The 27321-nt window shown below is 46.3% G+C and overlaps 1 protein-coding gene across 5 annotated transcripts in view; it reads left to right on the top strand.

Moving 5' to 3' along the window:
- EML1 (EMAP like 1) overlaps positions 1 to 27321 on the top strand; it is a 207151-nt gene that overhangs the window by 31980 nt on the left and 147850 nt on the right. For 3 of the 5 annotated variants that reach the window (XM_031935740.1, XM_023205610.2, XM_023205609.2), the window contains exon 1: positions 21300 to 21424. The exons of 1 other annotated variant lie outside the window; for it this stretch is intronic. In XM_031935740.1, coding sequence (XP_031791600.1) covers positions 21358 to 21424 — 67 coding nt within the window. In that variant the 5' untranslated portion in view covers positions 21300 to 21357. Of the gene's footprint in view, positions 1 to 2095; positions 2510 to 21299; positions 21425 to 27321 lie in introns of those variants that run through there. One more of the 5 variants, XM_023205611.1, reaches the window with a different exon arrangement.

Below are 27321 nucleotides of genomic sequence, written 5' to 3'. Positions count from 1 at the left end.
ACCAGTGCTTTTCTTGTAAGAAAAATGTTTGCATGGAGAGAGAGGGTCGGCCGCTAATGGAGAGAGGCTGGCCACCAGGCTTCTATAGGAAGCAAAGTGCAATCCATCATCCTGGAGTGTTGGCTTTGAAAATGCAGCGTGTCCACTGGGAGTCACCATTTTCCAAAGGTCCTCTTGCTGGCCCTGCTGAATCATAGTCCCATAATTCCCCCACCGCATAATATTTTTCCATCGCCATGGTGACTGTGTGAGAAGAAGGCACGGTGAGAAACTTCAGGGATTACTTCTTATTTCACAGAAATGAGATTTGGCTTCTGCTGAAAAGTGGGCTACAAGTTCCTATTTTAAGGAGAAGAGCTGGGTTCCATGAACCAGAGCTTACTACAGCCGAGAGGGAGCATGGGTCAGGTCTGGTCCTGGTTCCAGCACTTGCTAGTCATTGACTTTAGGCAAGACTATTTCAGTTCTTTTCTCTGTAAAGCGGGATTGGCCAGGCGCAGTGACTCACGCCTGTAACCCCAAGACTTTGGGAGGCCAAGGCGGGCAGATCATGAGGTCAGGAGATGGAGACCATCTGGCCAACATGTGAAGCCCCAACTCTACTAAAAATACAAAAATTAGCCAGGTGTGGTGGTGCACACCTGTAGTCCCAGCTACTCGGGAGTCTGAGGCAGGAGAATCGCTTGAACCCAGGAAGCAAAGAGGCCTCCCAAAGTGCTGGGATTACAGGCTTGAGCCACCATGCCCGGCCAGACTGCTCTTAATATGCCTTGCAAGCTGTGTGTTTGGGAGCCAGTCAGAGAGCTGGGCAGAGTTTACATGCTAAATTTGGGGTTCCCCTTCTCTGGCTACCTCTTTTCTTGGGTTTCTCCCCATTCTCTAATAGCCGTGGTTGTCCAAGGCTTCTTCTCTTGCTTCCTCTGTCCAGACAACAGATTTTCTACCGGGACGTGGTCACCTCGTGCCACCACCACACATGGGGCTGCACTTAAGACAGAGCTGTGAAAATGCGAAACTCACCCCTGTGGGGTGATTCCTGTCCCTAGTTTGGACATTGCTCCAAAGCCTGCCTGCTCTTGTCAACTCTCCAAAGCCCTCCAGGCATTGTTTTGTATTATTTTGTGTAGCATTTGTGTTGTCTGCAGGAGGTTTTTAGGACTTTTATTGCTTTATACCAGAAGTGGAGCAAATGGTTCGTGAATCAATACTTGCTCTATTTCATATCTACATATAGCATTAACATAATTCTCATATTTTCTGCTATATTTCACAACATTTCATTTGAACAATGCTCGTCTCAGTCCCTGCTAAATTGATTTTATGACCCATTAGTGGGTCACAACGCACTGTTTGACCCATGGTGCTCTGATGCTTGGCAGACAAGGAGCAGGTTCTGTGACCGTAAGAGCCCCTTGAACGAATAAAATACAAGACTTTCTCCCTTCCCTGTCCATGGTTCAGAAGGCTTTGCATCTTGAACATCCTGGGTGCAGAGCGGTCACAGGCCATCCCCACAGAAAGGTTCCTACAGATGGGCTGCGTGACTGTGTTCTCTCCTCCTCCACACCCCTCTGAGGCTTACAGCCACCCAAGCCCACAGTTCTTCAGGGCTCAGGCCTCGGGGCCAAACAACGATTCACAGACTTTCACACCTCCCCACACACCCTGCACATGCCAACTTTTTGTTTTGGTAAATAAATACACTCAAAAGTAATGACCATCTACTCTGGGCATCATTTCATAAAAGCAAGGCTACTTTATCACCAATGCCAGATGCACAATCTCAGAATAAGCCTAAGTTCTGAAATTAAAATACATTTTATTTCATGACAAACTCCCTCTACATTTTCCTCACTATTCCGTAGACAGGCATTGGGGAGCCTCCCGCACAGCTAGGGCCACCGGAGCCCAGGCTGCAAAGACCCCAGGAGGTCCCAGAATCTACCTGCCTCAGGCCCAGAGAGGGGTGGACATTGCCCAGGACCTGCCGCTGGAAGAGGAAAAAGGTTTTCCAGTTTTTCCCCAGGCAATTCTCCATCAAAATGCCGTCTGACTACAAAGAGGCAGGCACTTGCTTCCGGAACCCCTGTGCTCTGCAGAACTCCCAGGTCACGGAGCTCATTTCACGAACTGCAGCCGTCCCCCTGGGGCGCCCCGTCTGCCCTACTTGCCATCACCCAGAAGCGCAGGATCTTGTGGCAGAAAGCAGGAGCCTGGCTAGGAAGAGGAGCAGCCAGGCTGAGGTGGGCAACGCTTCCCGTCCCTGGCCCTTCCCACGTCCTCAGAGACCTGGGACCTGAGACTCATTAGAGCCTGCATAATGGATGCCTCCTTCTCTCTTCTTGGAAAGCCCCAGCCCATCTTGCTTAATGGCCACGAGGGAAGTGGGATACCAGCGCTCTGCTCATAAAGCCAGCCTCTGTCTCCCCATCTCCCCTTGGAGGAGGGGCGGCTGGGCGGCTCACACAGGGGAGGCCTGGCCTCTTGTCTTCTGCTTCACGACAGCTGGGTGAGCAACTTCCCCCACTCCCTCCCCCAGTCTGTCCTACTGAGGGGCTGGGGTACTGGGCCAGGGGTGGGGGGTCTCTGAACCACACTTGGGGGTGGGCAGAAAGAGCCTGGGTCAGGAGAAGAGCCCTTGGCAGGACTCCAGGGGAGTCAGGGAAGGAGGGAGGATGACAGAGAGCTCCAAGTAAAGAGCAGAGGGGTTGGAGATGAGAAGCAGGATTCTAGGCATGGGGGGACTTTCCCGTGCTCTAGAATGACTCTGGTCACAGCGACAGGGGGGCCTTGTGACCTCCACCCTAACCCACATCCACGCTCCTCACCATGTTGTTCTTAAGCAGCTCTGGGACCTGGCAGGGCCCAGAGTCAGCTGGAATACCCTGGTTTGGCCATGGCAATTGTTAAAAGATGCAAATATTTCTGTAATGCCCAGTATTTCTGTAATGTTGCCCTATCCTCGATGCCTCCCAAGTGTACCCTTTTTCCTTCTCCTACCCCCCTCCTCTGGGACTCCTCAGACCTTCCCATATCCACCCACTCAAGGGTTCATGCTTGGCACGGCAGGGGCCCTCCAAGCCCCTGCTCTAGCCCTGGCCACATAGGATGCTGCATATTTTCAATAGCTTCACTGGGATAGGCTGGGTGCTCAGTGGCATGGCTGAGCGACGTGTGCACCCTTGAGCGGACGCCCGGCCTGCTGGTGAGGGCCATGCTTGTAGTTCCCTGCAGCTGTAGGGGTAAGGGGCCATTTTCCCATGTCCGTGTGAAGCCTTGAGTAGGGGAGAAGCTTAAGGAAGGAAGGGCAGAAGGAGGGGGTGGCTTGCCAGCATCCTCTTGAATGAGAATGAAAGTTGAGAGTGGAAATTTTAATTGCAAAACCCACTGACAGCTTGACTTTAAGGGAAAAGATGAGCTAAATTTAACCTAGCCAGTTAAAGAGCCAAAAATGCAATTTACTAATTAGCTTAAAATGGAAAGTAGTCCAGTGATCAGAAAAAAGCTTTTCTGTTTAAAAAAAAAGATACAAAATAGAGTTGATTCCTCTTTTCATACTGACATGCATTTGAATACTGTTATGTAATTAGGAATGCAGTTTGCTGGCGCACTGCCCAGGACACAGAGGCAGAGCATCACAGCCTTCTTGAAAAGTTACAGGAGCCTTGAAATAGGCATAAGGCTATGTCTTCAAGTCAAATCTGTTTCCTAATTACAGAGCATCCAGGAGGGATCCGATCTCTGTTCTCAGGGAGTACAGAGCTCAGTAGGTGAAGTAGGCAAGTCCACAGAGGACTGCCACAGACCTGGACAAGTACCAGGTACTGAGGCGTTCAGAGGAGGGAGATAGGGCATATGGCAGGGAGGGAAGAGCCAGCTCCCAGAACAGTGGCATTTGAGATGAACTTGAGAGGTGGTGACTTGGGAAATGTGGAGCAGCGGGAAGGGACACTTAAGATGTGTGATGGAAAGAGTGAGGCAGACCCGGAGTACAGCAAGTGCTTCACTTCACAGGCAAGTAGGCTGAGGCACGGACGGACGTGACAGATCCCACGCTAGCAAGGTTGACCCAGCACCATGACGGCAGGCCCATGGGCTGGGCTTACTCCTCATGCCGGGCAACAGGGAACCCAGGGGCTTTTGATCTGGAGAGTGATTGTGTTAGAGTTGTGTTTTAGAGACTGGCCCAGCCTCCATGTGGAAGCTGCGTTTTCATGACTATGATATGTATTTTACTGCACATGATTTTTGCACCAATTTGAAAGGCATGCCTAAGACATGCATACAACTTATTAGCTTCTTCTCTCCTTTGTGTAATGACAGTATTGGGAGAGCAATTCAAGGTCATTTCAAGGACCTTGAATAAAACATTTTGTAGATTCATCCAGGACCCATTATAAGAACATTAATAGTTTTGACACAAGAATAATATTTAGAGAAGGAGGATTTTCACAGCACAGTTTCATGATACAGTTTATGTTTATATTGTTCCAACTAAAACATGATTTTTCAAAACTAAGGCTATCTTTTAAGAATATTTTCCTGCTATTTTAAAATGGTGCAATAAAATGTCCTACAAGAAAAAATGAAATCTTAGCAGGTAACACAGCCATTCATAGATTAAATATATAGAAGAGATTCTCCTCAGAGCCCTTACAGATGAAGTTGAAAGGAAGCAATTATATTTGTTATAAATGGAGGAAATATCAAAACCTGTGAAACTGGCTGGGCATGGGGCTCATGCCTATAATCCCAGCATTTTGGGAGGCCAAATTGGGTGGATAACCTGAGGGGCTGGGAGCTCAAGACCAGCCTGGCCAATATGGTGAAACCCCGTCTCTACTAAAAATACACAAAATTCCTGGCTAACTCCGTGAAACCCCGTCTCTACTAAAAATACAAAAAATTAGCCGGGCGAGGTGGTGGGTGCCTGTAGTCCCAGCTACTTGGGAGGCTGAGGCAGGAGAATGGCGTGAACCCAGGAGGCAGAGCTTGCAGTGAGCCAAGATCGCGCCACTGCACTCCAGCCTGGGCAACAGAGCGAGACTCCGTCTCAAAAAAAAAAAAAAAGAAGAAACAGAGTATCTCTCTCTCACCCAGGCTGGAGTTCAGTGGTGTAATCTCTTCTCAAATGGCGATATGTTTCCCGAAAGTTTGTTCTTCAGCTACCTTTCCTACAGCCACATCGATTTCTCACCAGAGTGATGAATATAAGAAGACATAGATTACATATTCATATATTGTGCAGAATTTTTTTCCTGATGGATTTGTCATAGGAACACTTTAAATCATGAGCTTCAACCACTGTCGTCCCAAGACCTCAACTGATTTCAAACATAGAATTGAGAGTTCTTCAGAAACTCAGCTACCACACAAAATAAAGTAAAAGGCAAATAGAACTTGAACCTCCTTGAAGTTTTTCTTATTAAAAGGAAAGGTCCTGTCTGAGCAGGAATTGAGATTTCCTCTTCAGCTGTCCCAGCAGCCAACCCACAGAAGAAGACTCACAGCAAATGTTTGTAGAGTGAATGAATGAATGAATGAACAAACTGAGAACAAATCAATAAATGGGAGCTCAAGAAGAAAGACTAAAATGTACATGATTTTAAGCTTAATTTAAATTTATCAGTTATGGACTGCAAGTACTTAAAAAATGAAATCAAACAGGCCGGGCGCAATGGCTCACGCCTGTAATCCTCGCAATTTGGGAGGCTGAGGCGGGTGGATCATGAGGTCAGGAGATCGAGACCATCCTGGCTAACACAGTGAAACCCTGTCTCTACTAAAAATACTAAAAATTATTTTTAGTAGAGACGAGGTTTCACCGTGTTGGCCAGGCTTGTCTCAAACTCCTGACCTCAAGCAATCCGCCCGCCTCGGCCTCCAAAAATGCTGAGATTAGAAGCATAAGCCACCACACCTGCTGCCTTTACCTTTCTTGAAATAACATGCATATACTGCTACTTCCTGATTGTCCAAGTCCAAGCATTTTTGTGGGGGGTTTTGTTTTGTTTTTTGGTTTGAAATAGGCTCATGCTCTGTTGCCCAGGTTGAGGCTTGCTGCAGTGATCCTCTCCCTTCAGCCTCCTGAGCAGCTGAGACTACAGGCACACACCACCATGCCTGGCTAATTTTTGCCTCTTTATTTTATTTTATAGAGACACGGTCTCACTATGTTGCCAAAGCTGGTCTTCAACTCCTGGGCTCAACTGCCTCAGCCTCATAAAGTGTTAGGATTACAGGCATGAGCCACCAATTTGAAAGGCACCAATTTAAAAAGGTCTGGGACAGGCATTTTTTAATCTGCTAATGTCCCGCCAGGAAGATGAAGATTTAGTTCTCACTCACATCACTTACTCCATACTCACATGTGGATACATACCCTTCCTCTTCCTAATATAGTCATGTCAGAATTTTAAAATTTGGCCAGTGTGTGTTTATATTACTATGACTATGAAACACTACTCAAAGTTAAGCCATATTGTATGATTGAATTTCCTTTCTTAGAAGTTTTTTTGTTTTTCCTGTAGTAAATTACTGTCTTCTATTTTCCATGTATCATTCACTAAGTCATCCCCAACTATTCTGCCTTATATGCAGATCTCTTTCTGACAGCTTCTAATTTCAGCTTCTTGATGGCATTTCTCCAGAGCCTCTGTTCTCCCATTGCAGTCTGGACTGGCTGCCTGTTAGCATGATTATTACTGTCCATCTACTTCCTGGGGATTCCTTTTATCTCTCTCGTGCTGATTCCTTGTTTTCTGAATCCCATGTAATTTTTCTTGGCAACTTCCTCATTTTGGTGGAGCACATCCTGCAGTAGCTTCCTGAGAAAGGAGGCACAGAAGAGCTAAGTTTCTGAGATCTCGTGTGACTAGAAATGTCTTTATTCCACTTGCACACATGATTTGATGGTGCATCTGGGTCTTTAATTACAGGTTAAAACAATTTTTCCCTCAAAAATTTATTCTTTGCATTTATCTGTTGTTTTCTAGCTCATATCATTACTGTTTAGAATTCCAATGTCATTCTAATTCTTAATTCTTTGTCTGAGACTGTTGTTTCTCTCTGGAAGCTTTTTGAATGTTTTCCTATCCTCAATGTTCTAAAACATTTGGTGCATATAATATCTGATGGATATAACATTTGGTGAGTATAAATAACATTTAGTGGTGGTGTTTTGTTTTGTTTTTCCTCCAATGTGCTGGGCACTCAGGCTCTTTCAATCTAGAAATTCATGTGTCATGTTTCTTTGTTTTGGAAAATTTTCTTGAATTATTTCTTTGATGATTTCCCTTCCTCTATTTTCTTCATTTTTCTCTTCCTGAAACTTGTTATTCAGATCCTGAACTTCCCAATATGATATCCCATTTTTTTCCTACTATATTCTGTGTAGCTTTGTCTTTTTTGTTCTATTTTTCTGGGAGATTTCTTCAACTCTATCAGTAGACATTGCTGTGGGGATTGTATTTCTATGGCCATATTTTTAATTTTCAAAGATGTTTTATCATCTAATTTTATAAATAGCATTCTTGTTTCATGGATGCAATAACTTTGACCTATGAGGATATAAATAATAGTTTTATTTCCTTCTGTTCTCTGTGTTGTCTGTTTCCTCATACCCCCTCATTCTACCGTTTTTTTTGTGACTTTTATATTTTCTCAAATGTTCAGATTCTTGGCTCTCCATTCAAATCTTAGAGGGGGGACATTCAAACACTACCTGCAAGCCCTGAGTCTACAGATGAGACCTGTCAACAGGCGAACTTCACTCTATTTCCCAACCTGCCCAACCTCTAGGTCTTTCCACAAGACTTTGTCATATTCCCTAAGAAAGGTCCTTCCACTCTCTTGCCTGGACAGCAGACCCCTGGCTGCCAATTTTCTGCGAGCTGAGGGTAGGAAGGAGCTGGGGTGAGGTATCATCATTCAGCATCAGGCTATCATTTATTTGCCATCTTCAGGATGCTTCCCCTCCCCTCTGGTATGCCTTTGTGTAGAGAACCCCTTGGTTCACCTATATAACAGATTGAAACTCCAATCTTCACAGGGAAAGGAAGGAGACTGGGGAGGAATCTATCTGCTTCTGTCTTAGTCACCTTGGGCTGCCATAGCAAAATACCATAGACCGTATACTGGGTGGGTCAAACAACAGAAATTTATTCCTCAGTATTCTGGAGGCTTGAAGTCTAGTCAGGGTGCCAGCATGGTTGGTTCCTGGTGAGGGCTCTCTTCCTGGCTTGCAGACTGCCACCTTCTTGCTGTGTCCTCACAGGGCAGAGAGAAAGCAAGAAATATATATCTCTCGCTCCCTTTTTATAAGGTCACCAATCCTAACAGATCAGGGCCTCACCCTTAAGACCTCATTTAACCTTAATTACTTCCTAAAGGACCTATCTCTAAATACAGTCACATTGGGGGTTGGGTTTTCAGTGTATGAATTTGGAAGGGAGCACAGTTTGGTCCACAGCTGTTTCTTAAGCACACCCTCTTGTGCCCCTACTGTGAGAGGTACCTGATCCTGACCATTCCTAAGCCTTTGGGGGTTCTCTGTGGGGAAAGTACGTTGCTCCTTGGCTGCCCACCCTTGCTGCCTTTGAGTTCAGCTTGTCTGGGGCAGATGAGACTGTATCTCCCCTTTTCCTATTTTCCAGTTTGAAGTAGTGTGGAGGTTGTTTCTCTTCCATCCTCTCTGTCCTGTGGGTACGAGGAGCCGAGGCAAACTCAATACTCCAGCCACCACCTTTCCCTGGAAAGGCGCTGATAGAGCTTCCTGTTAACAAGAATGCTTATGTTGCCAAGAAGTGGTCATGTGCTGCATCATGATGAGTGGGTCAGTGATGGACTGCACGTATGATGATGGTCCCATAAGGTTATGACACTGTATTTTTAGTATACCTTTTATTTGTTTAGAGATGTTTACATTCACAAATACTTACCATTGTATTATAGTTGCCTACGATATTCAGTACAGCAATCTGTCATGCAGGTTTGCACCCTAGGAGCAATGGGCTGTACCATGTAGCCTAAGTGTGTAGTGGGCTGTACCATCTAGGCTTGTGTAAGTGCACTCTACAACGCTCGCACAACAATGAAATTGCGTAACAGCATAGTTCTTAGGACGTATTCCGTCGTTAAGCAACACCTGTGTTTGTAGAATGAATGGGTGAAGCCTCACATTTCCTATGGCATTTCATCTACCTCATCCTTTAACCTTCCTCTCCCGGGTGATGAAGCATCTCTCCTTCTTTCCAAGGACTCCCGCCCCCGCCCCCGTATACTGCTTGGGTCCAGCTCAGTCCTCTGGATGCCTGTTCCACTGGCTGCCTCCCTTCTCCTTGACTCGTCCCCAGCTTCTAATTCTCTCCTCCTCCCATCTAGCGTGCTTGGCTCTTCCCCTCCTGACACCACCCCCTCAGGTGGTTTCCCAGTGCCTTTCTCCTCCCCCACCACCTGTTTACTAGCCAGCTCTAGCCCTAAGGCCCTGCCCTTGCTCATGGGGGGTGCCTCCCATGCTGTGTGGCATCCTCACTGCTAAGGCCATGCCCTCCCCCTGCACTCACTTTCTGATTCCCACACCGCCTGCCACTCCTGCCCTCTAGACCCCAGATCCTCCCTTGGCATCTTCTCTTCTTCTGCATCGGCGGTGTAGTCTGGCGGGCCAGCTCCCCACCCCACGACTGGGAGGATGGCTGCCAGCCCAACCCAGGCTCACACCACCTCACCTGGAACAGGTCCCACTAGTTTGTCTTCATGCCTCGTGTCCCCTGGCCCAGGTATGTGCACTGCCCATCAGTCTTCCTGAAGCACAGTCCTAATTCTGTGGCTTCCAAGGGGCTCCCATTGCCCATAGACTAAGCCCAGCCCATTAGTGTGGAGTCCCAGGCTTGCTGCAATAGGGCCAGATGCTTTCAGTTTCAGCTCCCTGTCCCCTCTTTGACGTTAACAGAGCTGGGTGTCTCATCAGTTTCCAGACATACTGAGTATGCATTTCTAGTCTCTTTCCTGCCTCCTCTCCATACCTCTCATCTCCCAGACCCATTAAGGCTGGAGGTATGCTCCCCTGCTTTTGACTTCTGGACTTCTCAGTTCGCCACTGCCCCTGGGGGTTCAGTAATTCCCATGTGTCTATTGGTCCCAAACCCAAGCAACAAACACTTTCCAAATATGCCTTGCGGGGCAAGCACAGCTAAACCTGGGTCTGCACCCACAGCAGGAGGCCTGCGGCCCCACCATATCGTAGGGAACTGTTATCCTACCTGTCCCCAGCCAGGGTGTCAGCTTGCATGCTTGGGTAGGATCTGCCCTTCCCCACTCCTTCCTTCCCCAAGCCCTCCACCCCCACCACCTCTCTCCCATTGCATCTTCCATTGAAGAGGTGGCTGCTCAAAGCAGAAAAGTGAGGGTTTGGGCCTGACAGGCCTGGATTTAAATCCCAGCTCTACCATTTACCAACATCGTGACCTCGGGCCAGGCCCCTGCCCCTCTGGTCCTAGGGAGTTTCCTTACATGCAAGGTGCAGGCAGTACCAGCTAGGCTTGCAGCAGGGACTGGAGCCAGCACCTGATGGTGACTGGGGGCCTGTGTGAGTGTAACCTACAGCGTGTTTGCTCCCCTCTGGGCTGTGAGATCCTCGGGCATGCGATGGTGCACTGTTCCCCCATTGTGTCTCCTGTTCCTGGCACAGCAGGGGCACTCAGTGTGGTGAAATGTGTGAGCCCAGGGTCAGTTCTCAGCAACTGTCTGTGACGAAGAACCCATGACCAAGCCTGTGGGGGAGGTAGGGGAGCAACTTCTTATCGAGTCGACTTCCAGAAGGACACTGAGGACCTTCGCCCAACTCTCTGGTGTAGCTGGAGTCCTGGGACCACGGCAAAAACACGTGCAAGAGTTCCTGGACCCTCCATTAATTAGGAAGAAGTGCAGCATCTCTAGAACACCAGGATGGAAAAGCCTGTGAAGGAGATGATGGGGGGGACCAGGCAAGCCTCAGTGGTGGGCCTTTTCCTGGACTTTCCTGATACAAATTCAGGTTTCTGGCCATTTCTTTTTATTTCTTGTAACTTTGATATTGTAAGGCAGCTTATGATAGCATTTGAAGCATAACCTGTATCAATCTAGATAATCTTCTTTCAATGCACAGTACGGAAAGATTCTAAATCTTTATTAACCAGAATGGCCATACAATTTATCATCCAAACCAGAATACTTTCCTGAGTTAAAGGGGTAATTTTTTTTTTTTTAGACAGAGTTGCTCTGTCACCCAGGCTGGAGTGCAGTAGCGTGATCTCGGCTCACTGAAACCTCCACCTCCTGGGTTCAAGCGATTCTCCTGCCTCAGCCTCCTGAGTAGCTAGGACAACAGGTGTGTGCCTCCATGCCAGGCTAATATTTGTATTTTTATTAAAGAAGCGGTTTCACCACGTTGGCAGGATGGTCTCGATCTCCTGACCTCGTGATCTGCCCTCCTCAGCCTCCCAAAGTGCAGGGATTACAGGCGTGAGCCACTGTGTCTGGCCTCAAAGGAGTACTGTTAATGAGCACCCAGGACAAAGGCCTAAACCCGGCTGTCCCAGGCCCTCTGGGATGAGTGGTTGCTCTAATATTAGCTTATTTGCTCTGTGGTTAGCCTGTGGCATGCCAGGAATTGCCATAAAACCTTACAGGCAACACGATGGAGTGAATGAACAAAATGCCCTGGAAATCCCATTGATTGGTGGAGATGCTACCATCTCCAGTTGGAATTCATTTGTAATCTACTGTGGTGTCTGCACTATTGTATGAATTAGAGACAATTACAACATCAAGTTTCCTAAATGCAAGTACTTTTTCTTGTCTTTTTTTTTTTTTTTTTTTTTGAGACAGGATCTTGCTTTGTCAGCCAGGCTGGAGTGCAGTGGCATGATCACGGCTCACTGTAGCCTTGACCTCTCAGGCTCAAGCAATCTTCCCACTTCTCAGCCCTCTGAGTAGCTAGGACCACAGGCACATGCTACCACACTTGGTTAATTTTCGTGTTTTGTATAGAGACAAGTTTTCAACATGTTGCCCAGGCTGGTCTCAAACTCCTGGGTTTGAGGGACCTACCTGCCCACCTTGGCCTCCTCAGGTGCTGGGATAACAGGTGTAAGCCACTGTGCCTGGTCTGCAAGGACATTTTAAAAATAATTAGCCAAGCAAATATTGCTTTTAATTTCCCACTTGAGATACTTCAAAATATGTAAATTCTTTTGATAGAGTCCAATCATTAGGAACACTTTTGGGTAAATAGCCTACTGGGTTTCTTAGATAATAGAGTTGTCATATGCATTTGAACTATTAACAGATTATCTGTGGAAGGGTCTGAAGTTCATGATTCTGCAGTGTTGACATTGTGTAATAGGATAATGAAGCTGAAGAGGCCCTTGATAAGGCCGTCTTTATCACATAGTGCTGTTTCTTGGCCAGTGCCTCTCCCCCATCCCAGCCCATCCAGGCCCAATGACACAAGGGAAAACAAGGAGCTGGCTTTGCCAGGCTGACAATGTCACGCCTTCATAAGATAAGCTGTAGAAATGCATCCCTGTGTGAGGCTCCCAGCCAGAGGCGTGGCCAGGGAGCTCACAGACTGAGTGGAAAGACATTCCCAACAGCAGGAATCTCACAACCAAAGCCCCAGGGGCAGACAATTGTGGGGTGTTTGGGAAATGAAAAGCAGAGGGATTGACAGGGGCCAAAGAACCGGAAGAACTAGGGGAGCCATCAAGGACCCCGAAAGCCAGTCTGCATGGTTAGGACTTCGTTCTGCAGGCTTTTTCTTTTTTTGTTTTTCTTTTCTTTTCTTTTCTTTTTTTTCAAATGGAGTTTCACTCTTGCTGCCCAGGCTAGAGTGCCCCTCCCAGGTTCAAGCAATTCTCCTGCCTCAGTATCCCCAGTAGCTAGGATTACAAGCACATGCCACCATGACTGGTTAATTTTTTATTTTTAGTAAAGACGGGGTTTCACCATGTTGGCCAGGCTGGTCTCGAACTCATGACCTCAGGTGATCCACCTGCCTTTGCCACCCAAAGTGCTGGGATTACAGGCGTGAACCACTGCGTCCAGCCTCCTTTTTCTCTAATCAGGAGAATAACATTAACACTGGAAGGGATAGAAGAAACATCCCTGGGGAGAAATTGCCAAGAGCCTAAGAAAGGCAAGAGACGGCAAGAGACTGTTCGGTTACCGTGAATACATTCTCCAGGCCTCAGCAAGCCAGCTCTAATTTTGCCAGATGGGAGTCGCAGAAAACTGGGAAGGGAAAAAAGGTCATAAGTTTCCAAAAAGCAGAAAAAGTTGGATTCTGGAAAATACAGATGATACATTTGATATTAATATTGGTTCTGAGCAAGAATTTTCACAGATCTTTGAAGAGCTAGTGTGTAAACACTTGGAAGGAAAAGTGGCGCCTGAGAGCCAAACCAACCTCGTTCCCTCTTTTTCTGTATTACCAGACCAAATTTACAAAGCAATGGCGAAGCTCCTTCACAAAATCCTATGGACAATAAAGAAGAAAATAGGCTGAGTGAACGAACGGTTGGGGTGATTTCATTTTTAGTTAGACAGGTATTTCCAAAGCACTGAGAAACAGATCAATAGAGATGTGGCTGGGCAGGCATCCAGTGCCATACACAGGACTCTCACCCCTCCCGCACTGCTAACCTGATGATCAATTATAAGGACGAAGGAGACATTGAAGGGTGCATTGTGGCACATTCACTGCTATGACAATGCCAGATTTCAGAGTTTACAAGATTTTGGTTGGCTAAAATGATGGACAGAAGCCAACAAAATGGCATTTAACAAGGGTAAAGATCAATCTTGTCATTCGATTTTTAAAATATCAATTAGCTCAGTACAAAATAGCAGTTCATTTTTAAAAGACTGATAGGTTTATAATTGACCGCAAGTTCAACATGGAGCCTACAGTCCACATCCTGGCTGCTCAAAAAAAAAAAAAAAAAAAAAAAAAAAAAAAAAAATCAATACACGCTTCAGTTGCATCAATAGAATTATAATATTCAAGTTACCAAAAGGAAATGCCACCCAGGTCGGAGTGCTCTGAGGTTACCGTATGCTGTTCTGAGTACCTGAATCTTCAGGATTCAGGATAAAAGGATCTGGTTGGGTGGAATGGACATCTCTCCAGACAAGGGGTCTAGAAACAATGTCACATGATGGACAGGGAAGAAATGGAGAATGTCACCCTGGAGAAGATGTGGGTTCTCTTCCAGGCACTTGAAAGCCTATCATGTGTAATGGGCAACCACATTGTCCATAGTTCATTTGTTCACTCAGCATTTACTCACTGCCAACTACGTTCAACCTTGTGTCAAGCATGATGGACATTAGGGGCATATAATCTCCCAGGAGAGACAGACTTGTACGCAAGTTCCCACAAGGCAAAGCAGACTGGCACAAGGGCAGATGTACTCATGACTGCAGAGGCCCTGCTGATGGCGCAGCTCCTACCCTGGCAGGCAGGGGAGGTGGGCACTCAGGACTAGGGCACAGCACTGGCCAAGGTTCAAAGGCTTCAAGTGCATGGCACGTCTGAGAGTCGTGAAGTGGAGTTTTTGGAGAGCACAGTGGGGCAGGGGTGTGTTGAATGCCAAAGATGGCATTTGCAGCAGCAGCGCAGACAGACTTGAAGTTCACGCCAAGATGTTTGCACTTAATATGGTAGGCAGCAGAGAATGAGAGGACATCAGTTAGCGCCTCTTTGGGTAAGTTAACCCTGGAGTAATGAAGCAGGGCTGGGTAAACCAGGACACAGGCTACTGTTGCAACGTTCCAGAGGAGATAGAAGCCAGAACCAGGTCAGAGAGAGAGGAAATTGACCAGACAAAAGTAGGATTGGTGAAGAATGCTTTGGCAAGGGCAGTTTAGGATGAAAATAAACAACAATCTTTTTAATAATTGGAGTGCTTCAGAACTGAAAGGGGCAGAGTGACCATTTGTCAGGGATGCTGTAGAAACGACAGCTGCATCAGCAAATGGGTTGGAGACCACAGAGTTGAATGTTCCCTTACGGTTGTTAGAATCAGTGATTACCTCTCATTTTGTAGAGTAACAATTTTATCATGAGAAGCTAAATTTTATGTTTTAATATGAGTAGTGAATGGTGCCGCATCTGTGATCTGTGGAATAGCCAATTCTTGACTTTGAGATTCTTTTTTTTTTTTTTTTTTTTTGAGACAGAGTCTTACTCTTGTTGCCCAGGCTGGATTGTGGTGGGCACAATCTTGGCTCACTGCAACCTCTACCTCCTGGGTTCAAGTGATTCTCCTGCCTCAGCCTCTTGAGTAGCTGTGATGACATCCTGTCATCCACCATGACACCATGCCACCACCACGCCTGTCTAATTTTTGTATTTTTAGTAGAGATGGGGTTTTACCATGTTGGCCAGACTGGTCTCAAACTCCTGACCTCAGGTGATCTGCCTGGCTCGGCCTCCCAAAGTGCTGGGATTCCAGGCGTGAGCCACCACACCCGGATTGACTCTGAGATTCTATATTAACTGTATTGATCTGCTCAGATTCCCTTAAGAATGTGCCACCAGCTGGAGGCCTGAAACAACAGGAATTTATTTTTCTCACAGTTCTGGAGGTCAGAAGTCTAAAACCCAGGTGTGGGCAGGGCTGGATCCTTCTGTGGCCCCTCTCCTTGGCTTACAGGTGGATGCCTCCTCCCCATGTCTTCACTTTATCTTCCCTCTGTGTGCATCTCTGACCAAATTTCCCCTTCTTATAAGGACACCAGTCATATTGGATTCCGGCCCAGCCTAATGCCCTCATTTGAACTTGATTACATCTGTAAAGGCCCCATCTTTAAGTAAGGTCACATTCTGAGGTCCTGGCGGTTACGACTTGAACAGATGAATTTTTTGGAGGACACAATTAAGCCCATGACATTAACTGAAGGTCAACTTTTCTCTGCTCTTAGAGTAAAATCAGAAGCCCCTGACAGGCTCTCCAAGGTCCCATGCAAGCAGGCCTCCCGATCTCCTACCACAGCTTGCTTGACGTGGCCGCCCCTTGTTCTGCCCATGGCTGTTCTGGTAGCTTCTTTTCCTCCTTAGTCCAGTTCAGAGCCACAGAAATAATTTGAAATCCTTCCACCTAGCTTTGTTCCTTGGCGCTTATAATTTGTATTTATATGTTTATCTGTACAATTATTATATGTCCAAATGTCTCTTAGATTGTGACCGTGACCCACAAGAAATGCCTTGTATTATATATCGCAACTCAGCACATATAGGTAGGTACCTTTTAAGTAAAGACCAATGTTCCCACACAAAGACTCGTTCTTACTATGCTCAGTGCACTCCAAAATTGTCTATTCCATTTCATGTTAAAGACTGTGTTAGAATATACACAACAGCCAGGCATGGTGGTGTGCGTCTGTAGTTTCAGCTGCTTGGGAGGCTGAGGAGGGAGGATCCTCTGAGCCCAGGAGCTGGAGGCTCTAGTGTGCTCGGACTGCACTTGTGAATAGCCACTGCGCTCCAGCCTGGGCAACATATGGAGACTATAAAATATCTCCCTGATATGTGTGTGTGTGTGTACACACACGACATAAAAGTCACCATTGTAACCATCTTTAAGTGCACAGTTATAAAGCATGAGGATATTCACATTGTTCTTCTACCAACATCACCATTCATCTGCAGAACTTTTTCATCATTCCAAACTGAAACTCTGCACCCATTAAGCCTCACTTCCTATTCCTCCCTCTCCCCAGCCTCTGGCAATCACCGTTCCACTTTCTGTCTCTGTGAATTTGAAAACCCTAGGCACTTCACATAAGTGGAGTCATAGAATATTTGTGCTTTTGGGGACTGGTTTATTTCACACTGCATAGTGTCTTGATACATTCTGATAGCATGTATCACAATTCCCTTCCTTTTTAGGATGAAATAAGATTCCACGCTATGGATGGACGACATTTTGTTTAACCATTCATCCATCGGTAGATACTCAGGTTGCTCCCACCTCTTGGCTATTGTGAATAATGCTGCTATGAACATGAGTGTACAAATATCTGTCCAAGTCCCTGCTTTCAACTCCTCTGAGTATCCAGAAGTGGAATTTGCTGTGTCTTTCTTTCTTTTTATTTTTTTTGAGATAGCATCTCGTTCCATTGTCCAGAATAGAGTGCAGTGGCATGATCTCGGCTTATTGCAACCTCCACCTCCTGGGTTCAAGTGACTCTCATGCCTCAGCCTCCTGAGTAGCTGGGACTACAAGTGCCCACCATCATGCCTGTCTAATTTTTATATTTTTAGTAGAGACGGGGTTTTACCATGTTGGCCAGCTGGTTTCGAACTCCTGACCTCAGGTGATCCACCTGCCTCGGCTTCCCAAAATGCTGGAATTACAGGCATAAGCCACTATGCCTGGCGTCTATTCCATTTGAAAACTTGCCGATTATGACCCTTTAATTGACTTCATGGCCACCTGCAGTTTGGAAGGCACTGTGTTCTATGTGCTACATTCCCAGCCCCAAGCATAGGGCCTGACACTGTGAACTATTTTTGGAAGAGTGTTGGATTAAACAATAGATGCACAAGGCTGCACATTTCTGGGTGATTTTTAAAAATTGCCTTTCTATGAATAAAGGCTACAGAACTTTCACTTTCCTTTCTCTTTTTCACACGTTGTACAAATGCTGCTATTAATTCCACTGAACACTGTGGTTATATTGTCCTAGAGAGTATAAATCATTTATTACAATGACAACATTTTTGGGGCTCAGGCTGTAAATTATCTCACAATGACGTGGAATATCAGTCTGTTAAAATGTTTAGGCAAAAACATCACACATTATTAGTTTTCAGAGATTTTTCTTGAACTTTCCCCACAGATCTTTTTTAATGCTGTGTAGATTATACCTAATTGACTTAACATGCGTATCATTGCAATTATTCTAAATTTAGCTTTTTTTTAGAGTAAGATTTTACCATTGTGGGAAAAACATAGCTGTTTAATACTCTAGGTTAAGAGAGTAACGACGATCTTTATCATCTCAAAAGAAAGTGGACTGAGTTCTTAATTGTCTTATTTGTAGCTTTACTCTAGTGGAAATAATATCTTCTAAGAAAATCTCCAGCTCAATTTGGCAGCTGAAGTTTTAAATATATGTCTCCTTTCCCATGTCTAAATTGTGACCACCAAATATCATAACATTAAACATAAGTAATGCTAACATTCTTTTTTTCTTTTTGAGATGGGGTCTCACTCTGTTGCCCAGGCTGGAGTTGAGCATTGCCCCAGCTGCACTGTATGGAGGGCAGCGGTGCAATCACAGCTCACTGTAGCCTCAACCTCCTGGGCCCAAGTGATCCTCCCACCTCAGCCTCCCACATAACTAGGACTACAGGCACACACCACCACATTTGGCTTAAAAGAAAGCTATCTTCTAATTATTCATGATTACTACTTCCTTTTCAAGTTCAGAAATGCCAATCATCCAATATATCCTAAAGTATAAAACTGCAAAGTGGAGTAGAGAGAGCATGAACACTGGAGTAGACAGAGGAAAGATGGGAAATGAGGACGATGAAATGGGCATCTGGGTGTTAAGTTTCACCCTTTGAAAGCCCCTTCTCCATAGCACCTACCTCTCGCCTTAGAGAGGCAGAGTACCCACCAGTGCCATGCAGGGGCAAGGGGACACTTTACCTGGCCCTCTGCCAACTATCTTTGGTCCCTCCCCCTATTTCCTTTCCCTGCCAAAGTTTTCTTTTTTTCTTTTTCTTTTTTTTTTTTTTTTTTTTTGGTGACAGGGTCTTACTCTGTCATCTAGGCTGGAGTGCAGCGGAATGATCTTGGCTCACTGCAACCTCTACCTCCTGAGCTCAGGTGATTCTCCCACCTCAGCTTCCCAAATAGCTGGGACCATAGGCGCACACCACCATGTCCGGTTAATTTTTTGTAGAGACAGGGTTTCTCATGTTGCCCAGGCTAGTCTTGAACCCCTGAACTCAGGCAATCTGCCCACCTTGGCCTCCCAAAATGCTAGAATTATAGGCATAAGCCCAGGGCTCAGCCTCGCTGCCAAAGTGTTCTAACATGCATGTACATGCCCTCTCCCTTTGATATCCAGCAACCTATTGCATCGCCAGGGCGCTCCAGGTCACCTGGGAACCCTCTGCCACCAGACAGAAGAGCTTTACCCCAGCCTCATCCTCCGTGACCCCTTCCTGCAGAGAACCCTGTGCAAATGCCCACTGGAAGCTCTCTGTGCTCTTAGCTTAGACAATGTCCTCTGCTGATTCTCCTGCCTCTAACCGTTGTTCCTTCGGAATGTCCTTCTCTCTCCTTTGTTGAGGCTGTGCCCCAGCCCTTGTCCGATTTTCCATTCTCTTCTTTAGAGACTTCATTTACAACCCCTTTGCTGACAACTCCCAAATCTCAATTCTTTCTCTCTAGTTGCTACAGGGCACTTCTAATTGGAGGTTGTGCTGTCCTTGCTTGACCTTCCTGTCTTTCCAGTTGTATGGTCCTATAGCAACTTCCCTCTGGCCCGCCCTTGGTGCCTCATTTCTGGAGCACTGCAGACATCCTGGGCTGTTCCAGCCACAGGCCGCGGCCCCTGCAGCCCAGTCAGCAGGCAGACCCAGCTCCCTAACACAGCTCTCATCAGTGGCCTGCCTGCATGAACCCTCCAAGCATCCCTCCATCTCCCAGCAGGTCTGGTTCAGGCTCCTCTGCAGCTCTTGGGGCCTCTCTTACCTGGCCCCTTGCCCTCAGTCCAGTCTTACTTCCCACTTGTCTGCACAATGTCTGCAGGCACCTTTCCTTCTTTCCTCACTAGCACAGTCCTGCCCACTGTCCTCCATCCACCAAGTCACAGTCAAGCCCGCAGCACCTGTGGCCCTTCAGCCTCCACCCACAATGAATCTTCCCAATTAACAATCCTGCCAGGACAGGGATAAGGTCTTAAACTTCTCCCTCTGCCTACAGCGTGTAGCACCAGTCCTTACTAACCATGTGCTAACGACAAAGTTCTGTCCCTCACCTGCCATCTACTGATGTCCAAGCCAGGCTTCTGGAAGGACAGGCCTCTGAGCCCAAGTGAGGCCTACGAGTTTTCCTAATTCTAACTTATTCAGTTCTTATTTCACCCACTGTATTCAACCTGCACAAGTTAGTACCTACAATTTCAGATTTTTGGCATGGAACTGAATTATGACTATGATGCAACAGGAAGTGTAAACGTTCTGCAGTCTCTTTGGGACCAAGCCCATTCTTGGGTTAGATCATCCATTTTATGTATTCTAATTTCTTGCTTCCCTGCTTGTTATTTGGCGCATCTTTACTTCCTTCACTCCATGGGTATAAAATGCGAACCATTAACAGCATTTATATGTATATGGGCTGGAAAAGTTACAAACTCATGGATCTGTGTGTTTCTCCTACTGCGCTATTTTCTCCTAACTCTTGGTCTCTTTCTGATGTAGAATAAATACTGATTTCCTTAGTCCTGTAGCAAGTTAACAAGCCTGTAATGTGACAGATCTGTATCCCAGGGGCTGATTGTACGGAAACCACAGAGCGATGTTTTAGCTGCGTCCAGTCCTCAACACTGCGGACTTTCAGCCTGGTGCCAGGATGGCCTCTCTGTCCCAGTGTGAGCGAAGGTTCGAGCGGACTTGCCAGTCCCGTGCTAATTCTCACTGAGGCAGGGCCTTGCTGCCGCGGAAAAACGTGTGGACAGAAGGGCACGCCGGCAGGATGTGGCCCACAGTGAGCCGCGGAGTAGAAACGGCCGAAATGCGCGGGCGCGTTGTCCATGTTTGGTCGTGAGCGCGGGAACAGTGCGTCGGGAGCGGGTGGACTTGGGCGTCCGCGGCGGAGGTTACTTCGGGCTCCCGCACGCCCGCTCTCTCCTGGCCTGGGTCTTTGTCCCCGCGTCCTCTCAAGGACCGCCGCCGCGCCCCGCGGCCCCTGGGCCCCCGTGCCCGAAGGCGGGGCCTGGCCGAGCGGACGGCGGACGGCAGAGGCGGCCCTGAAGCACCCAGGCCGCCCGGGCAGCGCTCCCCGCTGGGGAAGAGGCCGCAGGCGCGGGAGGCTCGGCCCGGCCCCGCCCCGCCACGTCCCCCTCCCGGCCCGGGCCCCGCAGCCGCCGAGGCCGCCCCCTCGCGGGCGGAGCGGGCGCTGGGCTAGCGCGGCGGCGGCGGCGGGCCCGGGGTTGCCATGGTAACCGGCAGCAGCAGCCGCCACAGCAGGGCCGGCCCCAGCGCCAGCGCCGGTCGCGGTCGGGCTCGACTCAGTGTGTGGTGAGCGGCGGCGGCGCGGCCGGGCCGGGGAGCGGGCGCGGCCCGGCGGCCTCAGCATGGAGGACGGCTTCTCCAGCTACAGCAGCCTGTACGACACTTCCTCGCTGCTCCAGTTCTGCAACGGTGAGGGGCGGCCGCACGGGGCCAGGGCGGCGGGCGGCTGGCGGCGGGCGGCGGCGACGGCGACGGCGGCGACCAAGCCGAGGGGCCGAGGCCCGGCGGCCGCGGGCGAGGCCGCGCAAAGTTGTTACGGAGGGGCGCGCGGTCCCCGTTCCCGCCGCCGGCGCATTGTGCTGGAGCTGCGGGGACGCGCCTCGCTCCGGGCCGTCCCGGGCTCCCCGCCGCCGCCCCGGCTCCCGGCACTGGCGCGCGGACCCGGCCGGCTACAACACCCGCGGAGCGCGCCCGGGCGGAGGCGCGTGGGGCACAGGGCGGCGGGGAGGCCCGGGCAGCATCCACGTTCCGGGGAACGTGTTGCTTTTTTGCTTCCCAACTCACATCTGTTTGGAAATGACTGGATGAAGAACTCGGGAAACAAATCCCTTAATAACAAAACCCTCCTGCGAGGATGCACGCAGTGTTTGGACCCCCAGAACCCATTCAGGTCTACTTTAATGAAATCATCACAATTTAATACAATCTAGAGCTTTTTAAATGGAAAGCCAAAGGGGACCTGGCCTCAGTGTTGCTTCTTATTTTGTTTATGGAGTAATGGTTATTTTTTTCTTTTCTTTTTGTTTTTGCAATTTTACAGGAAGGAAACATTCATATCCACCAATATGGCATCTTTTTAAAAATATGAAATCCTACATGCTTGAAAGATTTCAGTCTCACTGGCAGGGTTGAAAAAGCTTTTCACAGCACACTGAATATTTTATCAGAACATGATGTGTGATAATTCACGCACAAAAGTTAACCACACTTTTTTTTTTACATGTTGGATTTATTGCTCTGTCAAAGGACCCTAAAAGTTTGTTAATGGGGAAAAAATGTGTATTTGATAGAATTTGCTTAAGTGCAGTCGGAATAGTTTTGAATTCTAGACCCTTTGACAACTGGAGCAATTTATTTTGCTATTGTATTGTGATTTAGGGAAAGTTTTCTTGTTATATGACACCTGTTTGTCACTGTAGCAATAAAGAGTGGAGAGTGTGTTGATTCATCCTCTGTAGTGGTATTTTTATCGCTGGTGAAATTTATCATCTTGTTCATGGTAGAATGTATACTCTGATAGCTTTTGCAGCTTATACTTTACATCTGAACCATTTGTGGGTCTTCATGAACTTAGCAATTCCTTCTTCAGTGGAATTAAAGAAAGTTTTTACTCTCTCTCTGAATTTAACGCCAGTTTCCAAGAGCAGAACACCTGTGTTTTTGAGGCTCAGAAGGTGTTGAGGGCAGGTAGAATGTATTTGGTACGCCGGTGGTCCCTGGGATACTTTATAGTATAGAGCCATGGGAACGGTTTTGCTCTTAGTAGGTTAAATAGATTCCTCAATTAACATTTTGAATAGGTTCCTTAATTGATTTATAATCAATCATATTCTAATTGTTATTTTTGATCTAAAAAGTAAGTACAAACTCCTATGCACTTATGGTAGAATTCTCCCTATGGTAGAATTCTCCCTATGCTAGCTATGTGGCTGAAATTTGTATTAAATGACTTTGAGACATCAGGTCTTACAAATTTAATCTGTCGGCATATTATTGACAGCTTGGTTTGCGATACGAAAATGAGCCTAGATATTTTTATTGGAGCAGTTGTTTGAGGGCCTGGTCATACTGTTCCTAAATAGCAGTTGAGTCATGAAGTTGACCTACACATCTATTCATGAATGTTTTGGTTTTCTGCATTTTCCTTTTAATTGCCAGCCTGGAGATATTGGCATGGTATTTTACTGGTGGTGATGTCCAGAAGAAAGTAAAAACCAGCTCTTATATTTTGTAGAGGTAATGGTTTAAAGAAAAGTCATCTTAACTAGAATCAAACAATAAGATCACTTTATAGGTATTGAATTACTTTTCTCAAAAAGTTCTCGGCTCTATATTTGTTATTTTTTTAGGTTGTCTAATGAATAAAGTTTAAAGCAAGAGTGGCCTGTGGGGCAGAAGTGAATGTTAACTGGTAATATCTTAGGCAACAGATGTTTTGATGTGAAACATTTTAAGAGGCTTTCATTAAGTGAAAATATAAATGAATACAAGTCAGCTAATTACTATGATGATTCAATTAAAGCGATGGATCACAGAAATGCCATTTCACTAGGAACTAAATTAAACATTTGGATATTTCATTAGCTACATTGGCAAACAATTTTTTTTAAATGAGAGACGTAGATTACAATGGCAAGGCAGCAGCATAATGTATGAATCATACATTTTCATGTGTTGAGTATGCATCATGCTGTTAGTAGTGATAGAAACTAAAAAATCATGGTTATCGCTTTAGAAAATATAATTCATACATATTATTTGGATGACTGTCATAGTTAACTTCCTTCTGGCCAAATAAAGACAAGATCAAGATGTGGGAAGTTGAGGCGGGAGGATTACTTGCAGCCAGGAGTTTGAGAGCAGCCTGGGCAACGTAGCAAGACCCCCTCTCTACAAAAAATTTTTAAAAGTTGGCTGGGCATGGTGGCTTGAACCTGTAATCCTAGCTACTCAGGAGACTGAGATGGGAGGGTTGCTTGAGCCCAGGAGTTTGAAGCTGCAGTGAGCTATGATTGTGCCACTGTACTATAGCCTGGGTGACAAAGTGAGACCCTGTCTCAAAGAGAGAGAGAGAGAGAGAGATGATAATGTATAAACGAGAAGGGAGAAAGAGAAAAGTTTGTTCTTATGAATGAAATTTCTGTCTTCTTTTATACTTTTTTCTTGGTGTCTCTCCTCATAATTTGTAATGGATATTAAATGCAAAGTTAGGCAGTATCTAGCCTCCTGAAAAGGCTCATCCTCATCTTTCAGGAACTGTCTTTCTCATTTAAGCAGAAAATGTGTGCATTGTTTTCTTCAGAGTATTTGAGATCTCTAAATTGAGCTAGAAATCACAAGCTTTTTTTTTTCCTTTGAGCCAGACCTCACTCTGTGACCCGGGTTGGAGTGCAGTGGCATGATCACAGCTCACTGCAACCTCAAACTCCTGGGGCTCAAGCAATCCTACCTCAGCCTCTCAAGTAGCTGGGAGTACAGGTGCATGCTACCACACCCAGCTCACAAACTTCTTTTAATGCTAAAAAAAAAAAAAAAAAAAAAAAAAAAAACCTGAAGCATTTTGAAAAGTGAACAGCAGCTGTCCTTTATAAGACAATTTATGATTTGGGAAATACTCCATATTTTCTTCAAGGCTTCATTTTGAGGTAGGTTTCCTACCTTTGAGGTACGTTTCCCTTTCTGCCTGGGGAAACGTAGGCTTAAAGACATTTGGCAACTTTATCAGGCCACAGAACTAGTAAGGGCTTGGATACCAGTCTGAATCTTTGTGTGTGTGTGTGTGTGTGTGTGTGTGTGTGTGTTAGTAATGGCTTTATTGAAATATTTACATACCATAAAAATGTGTTTTTAAACTGTACCATTAAGTGCATGTAGTATATTCACAGAATTGTGCAGTTGTTACCACTCACTGATTTTAGAACCTTTTCATCACTCCAGAAGAAACCCTAATACCTACCAGCAGTCATTCCATGTTCCCCCATTGCCCTCACCCCTAGCAACCATTAATCTACTTTCTGTCATTATAGATTCTGGAAATTTTATATAAATGGAATTATAGAATGTTTAGTCTTTTGTTCCCGGCTTCTTTCACTTAGCATGTTTTAAGGTTCATTCATGTTGTAGCCTGTGTCAGCATGCCATTCCTTTTTTATGGCCAAATTAAATTCCACTGTGGAGAGATACCACACTGTTTAAATCTGTTTACTTGTTCATGGGTTATTTGGGTTATTTCCACTTTTTGACTCTTATCAATAATGCTACTATGGGCACTCACATGCACATTTTTGTGTGGACCTGTGTTTTCATTTCCCTTGGGCAGATATCTAGGAGTGGAATTGCTAGGTCATATGGTATCTCTGGGCTTAACATTTTTAGGAACCAGTCTGAACTTTTTGAAACCTAAATATCAAGCTCTTTTTATTATACCTTTCTGATAAAAGACTAAGTAATTAAGGAAACGGATGAAAGAGGGAAAGAAGTGGGAGCAAGTAACAAAATGTTGCTCATACATTTCCATGAGTCCTTTGGATCCTTTGATCAATCACAGCTTACCAAAACGAGTCAGTGCACAACTGCATGTGGTTGCCATAGGTTATAAGAATCTCAGTGCGGCCGGGCGCGGAGGCTCACGCCTGTAATCACAGCACTTTGGGAGGCCAAGGCGAGCAGATCAGGAGGTCAGGAGATTGAGACCAGCCTGGCTAACACGGTGAAACCCTGTCTCTACTAAAAATACAAAAAAATTTAGCTGGGTGTGGTGGCGGGTGGCTGTAGTCCCAGCTACTCGGGAGGCTGAGGCAGGAGAATGGCATGAACCCGGGAGGCGGAGCTTGCAATGAGCCAAGATCGCGTCACTGCACTCCAGCCTGGGCGACAGAGTGAGACTCCGTATCAAAAAAAAAAAAAAAAGAATCTCAGTGCCTGAACGGATCTGACAGGTAATCTCATCTCATGGTTTACTTTCTTAAGCCTTTGAGCTGTTTCTTCAAAGTAAAGGTTACCCAGGAACCCAACAGTAAAGCAGATAGATACAGAGCTGCCGTAGCTGAAAGGGAGCAGGGAGAGGGTGGTGCTTTGGCCCTCCTGTCCTGCCCCCACCCCTCCGGCTTGAAATCTCTGCCCTGTAGGGGAAGCTGGAAAGGCTGTTCAAAGCTAGAAAGGCTGTTCAACCCGTGCATGAGCATTTTCAAGAGACTAGAAAGTAAATACCTCTCCAGGCAATCCATTTTTTGTCCGGACAGTTCAGACTGTCAGGTCCTACAAGAAGTGAAAATTCAGCCGAAGTTCTGTCCCTTGGGTCCATAGAGAATAGGTTTAGTATCTTGGACATATATTAGGTCCTCACATGTTTGAAGACAATCGTTATAGTTCTTTCTCACATCGTCTAGCTCTTAAGACGTAATTTAAATTTAATCATCCTGGTTGCCTCGTCTACACCTGTTTCATTTTGTCTATATTCCTTTCTTAACTTGATACAACTGAATGTGGTATTCCAGGCATGGTTGCTACACAGAGAAGATTGGAATAGGATACGTCACCTCCCTTATTCCAAAGTCTATACTTTTTTTTTTGTGAGACAGAGTCTCACTCTGTTGCCCAGGCTGGAGTGCAGTGGTGCGATCTTGGCTCACTGAAACCTCTGCCCCCTCGGTTCAAATAATTCTCCTGCCTCAGCCTCCAGAGTAGCTGGAATTACAGGTGTGTGTCACCAGGCCTGGCTAATTTTTGTATTTTTAGTAGAAATGGGGTTTCACCATTTTGACCAGGCTGGTCTTGAACTTATGACCTCAGGTGATCTACCCTCCTCAGCCTCCCAAAGTGCTAGGATTATAGGCATGAGCCACTGTGCCTGGCCTATACTTCTAATAATGCAGCTTAAGGTTAGATAGGCTCCGTTGCTTGTCACATCACATTATTACCTCTTACTGATTTTCAAGTAAAATTCTTGTCTACTTTCCATGTACCATGGCTAAATCTTTTCTTAAATTTAATTACTTTTTTTTTTAAGGGAGAGTTTCCTCCAACAGGCAGAGCCCTATCAGATTACAACACCATTATAATCTGTGTTGTAATGCTATAAACCCAGCACTCATTAAGATATTTTAGCATTACAGTAACATCAGAATTGACCATTGCCTTACAGGGTTGTGACTGTGGTTAATAGCCTTTTTCATTCTTGCCTTAGAAGGTGTCATGAGAGAATTATCAGATGCCCTCTAATCTAAGGCCTGTCCAGAGCGTATCTGCCATGTCCCAGATCTGGCCTGGCTTCTTCTCCTGCAGGTGCTACTTGTTAGTAACTGTGG

The sequence above is a fragment of the Piliocolobus tephrosceles genome, chromosome 6, assembly GCF_002776525.5.
Source record: "Piliocolobus tephrosceles isolate RC106 chromosome 6, ASM277652v3, whole genome shotgun sequence".
Classification (NCBI taxonomy): Eukaryota; Metazoa; Chordata; class Mammalia; order Primates; family Cercopithecidae; genus Piliocolobus; species Piliocolobus tephrosceles.
The sequence above is the reverse complement of the archived record's forward strand: the minus strand, read 5'-3'. Positions and strand labels throughout refer to the sequence as shown.